Source organism: Athene noctua, chromosome 1, assembly GCF_965140245.1.
Source record: "Athene noctua chromosome 1, bAthNoc1.hap1.1, whole genome shotgun sequence".
Taxonomy (NCBI): domain Eukaryota; kingdom Metazoa; phylum Chordata; class Aves; order Strigiformes; family Strigidae; genus Athene; species Athene noctua.
In genome coordinates this window covers 103,174,707-103,188,643 of record NC_134037.1, presented here as the reverse complement: position 1 = coordinate 103,188,643, position 13,937 = coordinate 103,174,707, and the positions used below count along the sequence as shown (strand labels likewise).

The following is a 13,937-nucleotide window of genomic DNA, read 5'->3' as shown; positions in this document are numbered from 1 at the left end:
ACACACTAATGGCTCATTGGTCCTGCCTCTCCCTATACGCAAGTGAAGGGCACAATGAGAGTAAACTTTTTTTCTAAAGTAGGTGAACAGGCTGTTCAGATCTTTGAGCCTTTATTATATTTTCTTCTGATGTTTTTTCCTCTGGCACTTCTTCTATAACCCTCATTGGGAATGTTTCCTCAGTAGTAAGGCAGCAGTTCCAGATTTGGCCTATGTAATTATTTAGGGTTGCCTAGGGATGCCGGAGGAGGCAATAAGAACAAAATTTTCCTACGTGGCAGTTCTTACAAATACTTTTGCAGCTTCCAACTAATTTCACCTCAGGAGATTTCCTGAGCAGAATATCAGTTTTGTCTGTTCAATAGCTCTCAGTAGCTTTCTCTACCAAGTACTTGCCTGGTCTGTTGAATCCATGCAGACTTTTTGCAGTCAGAGCATCCTTTATTAACATCTTTGACATACAGGTGAAAAAACATGTACTTGTCTTTGATTTGTATGTGACGACTTCTGCTGTCATTTGATGCTCATATTGGATAAGACACTATAATCAGTCGCTGCCTACCCCTATTCATGCCATATCTGATTTTATATACCCCATCACATTCTTCACACACATGCCCCCATCTTTGTGTAAAGGAAGGGGCACGTAAGTTACTGTATCTGTTTTTGCATCTGGTCAGAGGATAGTGCTGTTGTTGAGCATGTCAGCCTTTTATCTTGTTGCAAGGCAGTCTTCAGTTTTAATGGCCAACTTAGCATAGGTTCTCTGAAATGTCTTCATGAAACAAAGTGAGTACCCCTGTGCCCATTGTCCGCTTATTACTGCTCCGGAAAAACAACTTGGAGCTGTGCTAGATAGCTCTAGAGAAACATCAGCAAGCAGTGAGTGGGTAGCATCGAGCCAGCAGAGGGAAACAGCTGGAAGACTCATTGTAGGATTAGTTGTTTTACTTGACTTTTTTGAAGGAACCTTGTATTTAACTAAATCAACTATATACTCTAGCTCTGGGTAAGAGCGAGCATTTAAGTGCTAAGCACTGCCTGTTAAAGATGTTGGAAGGTAGGAAATAATTCAAACATCTCCAAAGAGTTAAAATTGGAAAGCTGGGAGTTAAACTGAAAATTCTGAAGGTGTGAACTTTGCCTGTTTCATATCAGTAAAACTATGTTCTAAATGCTTCACAGTAGTAACTGTCTACATTTAATACTTCTGCAGAGATTTTTAAACATAAGACTCTAGATTTCTAAAAGTGAATTTTTAAGTGTCTGAGAGAGCAATGAGCAGAAATGTCACTGAAGTCAGACAAACTCAGTCTTAAAGCAAAAATTGCAGGAACCTTCTATCAATATGTGATGATGGGTTCTTTATTGCTGTCAAACTGGATGTTTTTCTAAAAGATAGTCTGGTTGTAACAAGATTCCCTTCAGGGAATGCCCCTTCAGAGCAATCCTATAGCCTGCCTTATGCTGGAGGTCACATTGCAGTCTGTTCTTGTGGTCTTATCATAAAGAAATTATGGAAGTCATATTCATGAAAAATGTCCATGTTGCGTTATTTAAATGATGCTTGGGTTTCAGTGCTGAGCACAGGAGGATCCAGGTAACAGTTACTGGGCTCTCCAGATTTGACAACCAAATAAGATATTTCAAGTATTCATTTATGTCCCCCTAATTTTTTAATGTTTGGAGGAGAAATCTTGACCTTAATCTCTAAAGACATTGATTCGACAAATACGGCTTGAAAATTCTTTGAAGATTAAAAGAAGGCAGAGTCTTCCCCCAAAACTTACTAAAGACTTCACCTTCAAAACTAGTTAATACTGAGGAAAGGAAAACGTGCTGGGTGTAACCTCGGCTTTCTCCCTTGGACATGGCTCATGCACAGGCAGGAACATGGCTGCAGGATGTGTGCTATCATAGGTCAGCGGGACATGCGGGTGCAGGAGCGCACCAGGACGTGTCAGTGTGTATCTTCACTTCTATGAATGCATTGTCCAAAAATAAAATCGGTATTGAGTCATCATAACTGCGTACACATAAGTGCTTATATGATTGCAGTAATCTGTGCCTAACATAGCTATTTTTCAAGTTTTGGACAAGTCTATGCTGATAACCCCACTATACTCAAATTCCTGGCAGCTTGGGAAGCATTCCTGTGGAGCTACAAGATTCAGCACCTTTTTAATAAAAATGGAATTATGAAACGAGACTTGAGATTGGATGTGTGAAGGATGCACTTTTAGGCCTGGTGTTTAAATTTCTTGTTATTTCACCTCAGTTGAAGTTCTCTCTCCATGTTTTGGTCTTCACATACTGTTAAAATGCTCCCACTACATTTTTTCGGTGTGCTTAGGTCTTGAAGAGGATGATGCTATGGAGAACTACATAGCTTGTAAAGTAGAGGTCCTTTATGTTTGTGTGGTAGATAACACATGGGCTAGGAGATTTTGTGGGTACAAAGCACTATCCCTTCCCAGACAAAAATGAATACTTGGAGAGAGAGAGAGAGAGAGAGAACAACTGCTCTAAAAACTATCTTAGGATCTTTGCCATATTATTTGGCGTTTTAACTTTGATAAAGATCCATATTTGTAGCCCTATCAAATTCCACATGAAAATTGCTGTGTAGGTCCAGACTTCTCTTCCTTATAACAAATGAAACAAATATTTTCTTTCCCCTTGTACTCTTACAGCTTGTGGGAGCAGGTGTATATACCTCAGCATAACAAAGACATTTTCTGAATACCTTGGATAAAGCTGAAGCTGTTTAACCATTTAAAATCATTTAAAAATGGCTTTTTCCTCGACAATTGTAAGAAAATGGTCCATTTAAAACAGTTATTTGTATTTTTATTTATAAGGACTTGCATTTAGTCTTAAAAAAGACAGCAACAAAAATTCCAAAATGAAGTTATGTAAAGTCTTTTCAATTACTGCTGAGCTTTGCATAGTTATAACACCTTTGCTTCATACATAAATATGGAGCTGTCTGGAAAAAATATGTCATTGGGGAGCTTGCAGAAAAGGACACCAGTGACAGCTTTGCCTGGGCTTCCCAAAGAGGAGTTGCCCTCTGACAGATATTTATCCAGTGTCTTAGGAGTTAGTTAAAAGCAGCCAACCCAAGAGTCGGAGGCTGTGTCCTCTGGCAAATGCACGTAGGTTTGATTTGCACCACGTGAGTGCAGTTTGTCACATAAATGTATACGTATAAAAGATGTTGAACAGGATGGGAGACCTGAGGACTCCCATCACACAGGTGATTGCTGTGGTGATGTCCTTGCTTTGTAGCTGGTGTGAGGCCTCATGGGGAAAATGGGAATTAGGGGTCTCATTAGTGTGGTAGCAGTTACCCGTGGCAAAGGCAGTATTTAGGTAATTGCTTCCTCCACATACACTCCTGTTTCTGTTGCAGTCTGCTCTCCTGAAGGCAAAGGGGTGAAGGTATGGTTCAGGGCCTGAGGCTGACCACCACACTGCGGGAAGGCTGGTGGATGCTCCTCCGTGGCCGAGTGTGCTCAGCATCAGCCAGGCTCATCGAGGCGGTGCTGCAGAAGGCGGCGGGGGCTGTGGGGAGATAAGCACTGCCAACAGCCTATCTCTCACTGTTGACTTTTTTGCATTTGCTAGTAAATTTGCTTCTCATGTACTCCAGCATGGAGACCACACTACGAGCTGCATGAGATGCAGTGACTAGTATGAATTGGGCTAATAAGTTACTGCTTGAGACTTGCTCCATTGCCCTCTCATCTGCATGGTGCTGTAGCAGGGGCAGCTTCTGTCAAATAACTTCCCCATTTATGTTACAAAAGCCAGTCACTAAAGACTGAGACGTACTCCAGTGTTCACCAGACAAGGTGCTGAGCAGGCTGCATGGGGCTGGGGTTGGACTAGACAAGGACTCTATGAAGCAGCCTGGCCTCTAGCTCTTTCAAGCACCCAAGGACGTTCCCTGATGAGCCCTGTGAGGGTGACCATAGCACTACCCAGTCATACACCCCTCCTGTGCAGGACATGGATGTCCACACCGGCGCCAAACATGCAAACTCCAGGAGAGGGAGGGCTTGGGGGGACAGAATTTTGCAGAGACAAAATGACTTGGCTTATAGTTGCCTTGGTTTGCTGGGGCTTTGTGCCACCAGAGCCGACCTCAGCCCGCTGCTGGAGTGACCCCCCGAGACGCTGCCTGGCATCGTGAGGCTCCAGCGGAGCGTGCCCGGCATCCACCCTAACGTGGGGCTGACTCTCTGCCTTCCATCAAAGCAGGGGACTGCCAGGGTGTGGGAAGCCATTAGCCTGGAGCGTTGTATTGATTCTCCCATCTCAGGGAGTAAGTGCTATTCTTTCACTTGTAAGGATTATGCTGCTTTGTCCGCTTTCTACTGAGCTCACTGCAGACTGAGTTTCCTGGGGAAAAAAAACCTGTCAAGTACCCTGTTTTCTTATTCTTATCTCACATTTAGTTTCCTAATTGCAGCTTGGAAATAAAATATCCTTCCTGCTAATTTTATTCTTTTGTATTTGGGAAACGCTGCCAAGTCTGACAACTTCTTCATTCCAAAGATACAGTGTTAAGATGTTTTTTTCCCTGCTTCACAATGACAAAACTGTCAAGAAGCATTGGAGTCTGGAGAAACATGCATTTTGTGTGTGCCAGTGAAGCAGCGCTTATTATGTTTAGTTTAATTTAAATCTGTCTACAACAGAGGGATGGGTTTATTTACACGTTTCCTAATAATGAGTTATTTCTGCATTGGAGTGTAAGGACTTTGAGTGGATTTTCCCAAAAGCAGCTACAGAGATTAGGTATCAGCATTCAGTATAAGCTGGGGACTTCATCTTTTTATACTCGTATTGAAAATCTCAGTTTAGGGGACCTCACATTTTCAAACCAGACTACTTTCTGGTTCTCCTTTAATATCACACTGGAGGGTTTTTTGCTTGGGAAATACCAATACCAATGTAAAGTACATGGAGTTTTTGAGGGGTTTTTGAAAAGAATATGTTGCCATCAAGTCCAGGAAAGAAACACTGCCTGGCTGCCCTCTGGGGTTGTGTGGGGGCACTGTGAATCTTTCATCAGTACTGTGAGATCCTTGGGCTGCTCCCACAGAGACCGCTTAGCCTACAGGCTCAGGAAGATATAATTAGAAGGGTAGATGGAAAATTAATGTTTCTTTGTGCAAAAACGTCCCCTTTTCCATAGAAATAAAGAAATAAATCAAGGCATGAAGCACTTCAAGCTTCTTTAGTAGTCAAACCACAGTTTCCTCATGTCTCGCAGAGTCCATTCCCCACTGTCCTTGTACCCTTGACTGTGGGACTGACTTGAGCTTTGCCTCACCCCTAAACTGCAAGTTGCTCCTGGAAGAGGGCAAGAAGCACTTTGCAAACTGCTGTTGGAGAGTCCAGAGTAGTCTCTGATGTACTGACCCCATTAGTGGCCAGGCTGCACTAAAGTAACAGCAGATATTTTGCATGGCATGTAGTGAGTGAGCTCTGGGATGAGACTGATGTAAAACACGGGAATGGTTCTTTGTAATATTGGTGCTAAACGATAGATACAGGAAAACATATAAGAAGTCACTTTTAACACAAATAGAACAAGTAAGTTCCTGGGATCATTATACTTACAATGATGCTGCCTTGCTGACCTCTCAGAACTGGAGAAATCTTTATCTTCTTTTTTTTCCTTCTGGTGTTGTAAGACAGACGGTGTATGCTCTTAAATAATGAAATAACCCACATTCCACACAAGATAAGATACTTGAAAACGTTGCTATAAATGTGCAGAGGTTGTGCATTTGTCAGTTAAAATAAGTTCTTTCAAGTAATTCTTTCTCTACAACTTTTTCCTCTTAGCAAATGTGCAGTTAATCAGAGTGAAATCTCTTTTCCCCTGTAGATTGTGTTCCGGAAAATCAGTGACGTCAAACGCGAAGAAGAGGAGAGAATGAAGAGGAAGAACGAAGCACCTCTGATCCTACCCCCGGACCACCCGGTCCGCCGGCTGTTCCAGAGGTTCAGGCAGCAGAAGGAAGCACGGCTTGCAGCAGAGAGGGGCAGAGATCCGGATGACCTGGACGTGGAGAAGGGCAACATTTTAGGGGAGCACTCCTCCACCCGCTCGGTGGTCAAAGCCAGCGTTGTGACTGTACGGGAGAGTCCGGCAACCCCTGTGTCGTACCAGTCCGCTTCAACATCTGGGGCATCTGACCAGGCAAAGCTGCAGGCCCCAACATCGGACTACGCAGGGTGTAAAGCGTCGGGGGACTACCCCCGACGAAAAGGCTGGGCCAAATTCAAGGATGCCTGTGGGAAAGGTGAAGACTGGAACAAGGTCTCTAAAGCAGAGTCCATGGAGACTTTACCAGAGAGAACTAAAACTTCAGGAGAAGCTACCCTGAAGAAGACAGACTCTTGTGATAGTGGCATTACGAAAAGTGACTTGCGCTTGGATAATGTTGGGGAGACAAGAAGCCCGCAGGACCGCAGCCCGGTCCTCACCGAGGTCAAGCATTCCTTTTATCCCATCCCAGAACAGACTCTTCAGGCCACCATGCTAGAAGTGAAACATGAGTTGAAAGAGGACATCAAGGCTTTAAACACAAAAATGACCAATATAGAAAAACAGCTCGCTGAGATACTTAGGATATTAACCTCAAGAAGAAGCTCCCAGTCGCCACAGGAATTGTTTGAAATATCAAGGCCCCAGTCTCCAGAATCAGAAAAAGACATGTTTGGAGCTAGCTGAGGTGTTTCTTTTTAAAAACAAACAATCTAACAAGCAAAGAAACAGCCCCCCCTAACATTTTAAATTTAATCTTTCTTGAAAACTAGTGAGGGACCAGTTCACTAAGCATGTTCCCTGTGTCTAAAAAGGTACGGTAACAGGAATTGCAACCTCATGTCAAGATGGCAGCTGACTCTGAAGCCTTTTTGACAGCAAGGGTACAGTTTCTGAAGTTTTTATTTTTTCTGTTGGTGTCTATTCCCCCCCCCCTTTCTCCCTTGGGATGTTGGAATAAGAGTTCTGACAGCAGCAGCCATCCCCGTGAGCCCCAGGTGACCTCTGAGGTTTTTGGAGCATGCCTTATGTCATTAGCCTGGGTTTTGCTTATATGAATAAGTACTTGCCAAGGTGCTTATGTTTTCAGCGTTTGGTGGGGTTTTTTTTTGCTGCTGCTGTCACTGTCTCAGTCACCTGTACAGCATGTTAAATGTCACAGTATATTTTCATGTATCTGTAATAATGCAAAGAGCAGTAGGAGACATAGACACATTCAATAGAATGTGTGCTACTGAGTACTGAAGTTATTTTTGGGTAATCAAGGAAGGGCTAAAAAGATGAAAAAAATTGTACTTTTTAATTGCAAACTGACATACTGCTAAAGCAATTACATTTAACAACATCCTCAATAGTAGCCACAGTATTTCAGGTCTGTTAATAAATGGGATCTTCCACATTCTCATTTACTGAGACAAGGATACTGATTTTCAAAAACTTCTGTCTCAGATGTCTTTGAATATTTGTCACCTTTGCTTTTAACTCCAGCTGCTGGAGGACAGAGGGTTGGGTGTGCAGTGTACCTGAACCCAGCCCCACGGCACAACGTATTGCGAACGTCTATAGCAGGTCCTGCGGATTTGCCTCCCCATGAAAATATACTGTGGCATTTATGTCCTGGTTTTGCTATGAATCTGCTCTTTTAATTCTTGTTAAATTATTATTCAGAAGTTTCTGTTTTGATAATGTTCATTGTAGCCAAAGGCTTTCACAGAACTTTTAAAGATTTTAAATCGTGGCATTTTCCTCTACATCCAGATGTATTGTTCCTCATCTAATCTAGCTAGTAAGCAAATGGATAGTAGAGGTAGAAATACAGTGCTTACTGTATACAAGTGCTGTTGTAGCAAGGAAACAAAAAGATCTGCTTCTTAAAGAAGGAGATGTTTCCAAAACCTATATTTTCATAACTTTTTTTGGAGGAAGATTGAAGCACTTTACCAAAACTACTCTTCATTATTCATTAGATAGGGTAGCACAGCTGGTATCATGGCTTGGGCTGTCACCTTGGGATATAGGTGTATGTTCACAGTATACTCTCTCCACTGATTTGGTATGTTCACTATTTAACAGTAGGTTAGAGCTCAGAAGCATGGTGCAACACTTTTTTGGGTTTTCATTTTTAATGGCAATAGGTCTTAACACAGTTGTGGGAGTAGTTGAGTCTCATTCTTTTCCATGGTACTATGTCATTTACAAACAACACATGATTTTTTTGGGAAGATTTTTGTTCATATTAAGTAAGGAAGAGGCAAGGAAAATGACCATTTGAAAGGATTTCTGCTGGCCTAATGCTTGCACAGTGCAATGCAGAACTGTGCCAGACATCCCTGGGGAACTGTGAGGTCCACGGATGAAGTGGCACAGTGGTGAGGCTGTGCTGTGCAAAGCTACCAGCTCAGGTCTTGAAATCACTGTATTTGTTTGTATCTGTTTCTGTGGTAACTGCTCTTGCTCTCAAAGATGACGGCTATTCCGAGCGCAGCAATACCATTTCCAGGTCCAGAGGCAGCTGGTTTAGGATTGTTTTTCAAGGGTCTTACACCTTGGCTTGATATGGAAGTGCCCACAGATTGTGAATTCTGAAATATTCCTGAGAAACAGCTGTCGGGATCAAATCTGTAGGTTACCGTTTCTCTCCCACAAGAAAAGGCAGTAGGGAGGTGACTTGCTCTGAAGCCAAGGTGCCATTTCCTTAATTTATTTCTGGTTCCATGTTTAGGTTTTTCCAGTGGTAACTGGTGTCTTTTTACAGTCACGCGCTGCAGACATGCAGTACCGAGGAAGTCTCTCTTTGACCAAAGTCACGCTGTGTGTTTGGTGCTTTAATCACTGTAAGTGGCAACAGTTACCTGTCATAGCTGTGGCATGATTGCGGTAAGAAATCAATCATACATCAATGGTTTCAGTTAGAAACTGTTGAATTATATTTTTCTTTCTACTCTCCTCAGTCAGGAAATTCACTGGATAATGAAATTGTGCCCAGGTAAACCACAGGTATACAAGGATATATAATCGATACCCAAAAGTTCCAGCAAGTTTTTAGAGATTGGCTTGGAGCCAGTTTCCTAATCCAGACAAATTCCTCATCAGCATTATGTTCCTGACACTAGGTTTTCTTGGTAGAATTTTTGAAAGGCTGAAAGTCTTGCTGAATTTAGCGAGCGCTTTGTGAAAGTGTCACCCATTTACCCCCAGTTGGATAAACATGGAAATTAGCTTATCCTGGGTGGATGTGGGGGGAAATGTTTATAACCTCCACAGTATGTGCCTACTATCTCCAGAACTGCAGCGCAGACGTAGAACTAAATGTGCGGTTGCAGGTTACCTGGCCCTTTGTTGCTGATATCAAGTTAATGTTTCTCAGTGGTATTTTTATGTGCCCTCAGGGATATGTTCAAGGTTATTCTGGTGTTGCTGATTGCCCTGGTCTGGAGTCACGGCCCTAGAAGCCCCACAATCAGCCCCACCTGTGAATAAAAGAAGACAAGTCCCCATTTGCTGGGGGTACTTCTCATGTAGCCTGACGTTCAGTACAATACTGTAGTCCTGCACACCCTGTGTGACAACGGGCGGGTGCAGCACAGAGTCCTTTTTTAAAGCTTTTATGAGGCTCTTATAATGGGCTATAAAGCCATTTATAATCCATTTGTAAAGCCTTCGAAGATTGTAATACACTCCCGAATTACACTTAAAATTTAATGTCTTTGAAGATTATGGCCAAATTTCATTTCGTATTGGTCACGAAACTTCAGAGAAACTCTGCTCCTTACAATGACACCTTCAGGGTGTCTGCTCCAGGTCAGCACTGACAGCGGTCAATGTCATTCAGATTTTCACAGCTGTAACTGGGATTAGACCCATTTATTATGATTTTATGAACTGGCAGGCACTAAAGCTACTTGTAAGAGACTGCATCATCCCTCAGTAACCTGTATATGTTGTAAGAGAATTTGAAAAAACCATACTATCTAGGATAAGTTTTGGTCTTTGGATTGCTTGGGCTACCAAGTGGTTAAAATGAGCAAAACCTTGCCCGCTATGAGCCTAGTCACTCCTTTGAACCTTGGACTAATTTGGACCTGTGCTTTGGTGCCCAGGCTCCGCTGATGCAGCACTTCTCCTTTAGAGAGTGGTTGAAAGCACCTGTGTTACAAATCTGTCTTTCTCCATTGAGCCTTACACTTAGATGCCTACGGCTGGACAGCGTGTGTACCCATCGTAATTGTTACTTGTTCCTTCATTTTATTTGTCAGCTTTTCCTTTTTCTTTTGTTTCTCTCTACATGTTGGCTAGGCCTTTTCACTTAAATTATCTTCCAGCTTAGAAATGAATGATCTCTGAACATGAGACTCTGCCCCTTAACAAGCAAATGCTTGTACACAGTAGAAGAAAAACCAAAAAGCCTCAGTTTTAACTGTGTTCTGGCATAGTGCTTCTGCCATTTAACCTGATAAATAACCTGCATTAATCTAAAAGAGATGGTGTGTTCCATTTTTACTAGACAATGGACTTAGATTTCAGTTGCAGGTAGTTGAGAGAAAGAGCCTGGGTTATGATTTGGTAAAACGGGAACTTCTAAAAGTTCATGCTTAAAAATATGCAGCACAGGATTAAAAAAGCAAAACCCAACTGTCATCCCTACCGTGTTCAGATACATTTACTTCTGTCTGGTATTATATGTATACTTTTAAAAATACCATTCTTGCTTTAAATCTCTTTCACAGTGCTGCCCTGAATCCCAGCGAACACCCTGTTTAACAGCTTCGAAGGTGATGTTCTGTTTCTACACTTCACTTTAATGAACCGAACAAGATATTTACTGTGAATATCTGGTGATATATCTTTTCAATCACTCTTGACCAGTCTGTGAAAGAATTTAATACATAATTTGTCTTTACTATATAAACAACGTGTATGATTACACTTGTGCAGATGCGTGTACATACACACATATATATAATATCTATGTATAGATAAGTCTGTGGATTGCATTTCTGTTAAATAAAAGCACATTCCTTATTTAATGATTCCAGTTCAAGAAGGGAGCTTACATCTTCCCAGTAGACATCCACCGAATGTCCTAGTTAGTATCTTGTTTGTTAAGTGTTGAACTTTTAAGGCCATGACTTTTGGTTTCTCTAGTTGGCCTCAACTTTATACTGTTAGTCTGGTGAACACTGCGACTGAGAGAAGTTCTGGCAAGTGTTGCGATAGTCAGAAAACAGAAATACATGTGAAATTGGAAAAATGCTGTATCATAGTCGGTGGAAATAAGGCTCATACACCACTATTTGTTGTCACAGTAGCTCTGAAGCTAAACTGCCCTGGTAGTGCTTCTTGTGGCTTCTCCTGCAACAGAGATAGTAGAATAAACGGATTTCTTTTTCCTGGTACCAGGGGCTGTCTCAAAGGTGCTGAGCCTAATCCTCCTTCTCACGGGCAGCGTAACAGATGGTCGCTGCACCTCTGCTTTCTTGTCCTGGTGTTAGGTGGTGAAAAGCATCTTCTGCTGAATCCTTCATTTCCACGTAGTCTTCTGTGGGTGTATCGGCAATAACAAAGTCTGTGTTTCAGCTGCACTTCTGATTCATTAAGACAACCTTTTAGAGAGAGTCCTGTGCAGGGGGAAGCTCCAGAAATCTGAGGTGAGGCACAGTAGGTTACTGTATCCTCCAATCTGACATAGTTTTGACCACACTGTTGTGGCAAGCATTGATTCAATTAAATAAAAATAAAGCTTTTTGCAATAAGATATATCCAGCATTTAGCCTTAAGACCCTTTCATAAGTGTTATAATTCAAACTGTGATTCCATTCTCCTTCCTTCTTAATGTTCTGTAGTATTTACAGTGTTGCCTAAAGATGAAGCACTTTGATTAGCTTTCTAAATCTAATGGAAATCACTTGCTGATAATCACATTTCTTTCTGCACTTACTGCCTTCTTATTAGGATAATGAATTACTCCAATAGCCCTCTCCCCTCACAAAACAAAGAGACATAACTATTGTCTAAACACTTTTGTATATCAGGGAGCCAAACCATCATATTTGCAAAAGTGTTTGTTTCAAGGATTTTTATTTTTTTTTACAGTTTGAAAAAGCTAATGTGAATTTACCTGCAACTGTAATTTGTTTCAAGCTGATTGTTGAGTGTTGTGTAAACATATTTGATGTCTAATCCCAAAACATCTCTGTAACTGGATCTAAATGCCTAACATTAACAAAACAGTTCTGGGTTTTCACTAACTGTTCTGAAAGGCTCATGGTTTTTTTCTTCTTCCCACTGAATCTGTGACCACTAACATAGAAGAAGAATCATTTTAGCTGTAGATGAAAGAAGTTCAATAATCTTGTATCAGGATGAACTGCTATATAAAGAAATACCAAGTTTTCTAATGAATGTGTTATATTATTGTACCTACATACAATCAATATTTGTACATCTGTTGGAGACCTGTCTGCATTTCAATATTTAGCCCCACTGCATGGACACTTTATTGATATGCAGTTAACGCAGTTGCTTTGGCGCTTTTCAATGTACTTCACTTGTTTTTATCCTTTCAGAAATCCACCAAATACTCTTGGTTCTTTTTCTTTGCATTTGTCACTTTGTTCAATGAAGCATGACTAGAAAAAGAGAATGAGTAGATACTATTTTTGTGGTCAGCAAGCAGCTGCCAGTTGATAGACAGCGTGTGTACGTATGTATGTATACGCACTGTCTGGGAATGTTTCAGTTACAAATGCAGCCACCTACATTAATGATATCCCTATTCAACATTTTTAAACAAGCACAAATAATATTTGTAAAAAAAAGTTTAATTTTATTTATTATAGTAATAAACTATTTTATACATTACAGTTGCTTTGGTGTGCTTTTCTATGTGTTGAGTATGTGCTTATAAGATCAACAAGGGGGGGTGTTTAAGTTACTCTCTAGAATTTCTGGCTAGCCATTTTGTTGCTGTCATTTTGTATCTTGAATATTACCAGTAGAGAAGTTTGATATTACTGTTTTGATCGTAAACAATTCAGGTTGTTTTCTCAGATTTCTGTCTGCTGTGTATCAGTACAAGCGGGATTTACACTGCCAGGGTCACTGTAAACTGAACTCAGGTGTTCTGTAAAGGGAATAACCTGGCACCCCCGGCAGCGTCCTGCACTGTGGGGTCCAGTCTGGGCCAGGTGTCTGCTGAGCAGGAAGGAGATCCCTGGAAGAGTGGCTGTGGCCTGTCCAAAATGATCATTTGATGTCCTGAGGGTACATGTGTCTGTCTGGGTTCTACACTGTGTTCCCTACTGCCATATCTGAGAACTATTACAAAACTTCTGGAAACCAGAGTAATAGAGATCAGAGACTTCTGCTGGCCTGTCACCTGCTGCAGAAGAAGGCAACCTTACCATGGACTTACATGAAGACAAAAACAACAGGAATGGAGCCCCTAGTAGTGTGTGTCACCTGCCAGTGACACTACTGCAACAGGCTATTATTTTGTTGGCTACCTCAGCAAAGAAATCAATAACCAAATGTGATGGGAATGGGAGATCCTTTCAGGTCAGGACAGGCATACATGACGGGATCACACGCAGCAGCCGTTCCTGGGGGCCAGCAGCTGCTCTGGACGTGTATACACAGTTTTAGTCCTCAGGATGTCAGCCTGGACCCCGTGAGCTTCACACCCATTTCTGTGGCTTGTTCTCCATACTCTTGCTTGAGGGTTTGGTGAGCGCGGCTGTCACCTGCATTAAGACACTTGATGGGATTGTGAATCTCATCTTCAAAAGAACAGCAATAAAGCATAAGCTTTCAGACCGTAGAGCCGAGGCTAAACCGTACTGAGAGCAGCCAAGGAGCACAATGAGGAGCT

At 41.8% G+C, this 13,937-nt stretch overlaps 1 protein-coding gene across 2 annotated transcripts in view; it reads left to right on the top strand.

Moving 5' to 3' along the window:
• The window catches only part of KCNH1 (potassium voltage-gated channel subfamily H member 1), a 185,857-nt gene extending 172,995 nt beyond the window's left edge, over window positions 1–12,862 (top strand). Inside the window, exons 11-12 of one of the 2 annotated variants that reach the window (XR_012632917.1) lie at window positions 5,906–6,951; window positions 10,795–12,862. Coding sequence is in view for 1 of the 2 variants with exons in the window: in XM_074897149.1 (XP_074753250.1) it covers window positions 5,906–6,754 (849 nt within the window). In the remaining variant the exon portion in view is untranslated. Of the gene's footprint in view, window positions 1–5,905; window positions 7,025–10,794 lie in introns of those variants that run through there. The other variant, XM_074897149.1, reaches the window with a different exon arrangement.
• The last annotated feature ends 1,075 nt before the right edge of the window (window positions 12,863–13,937 follow it).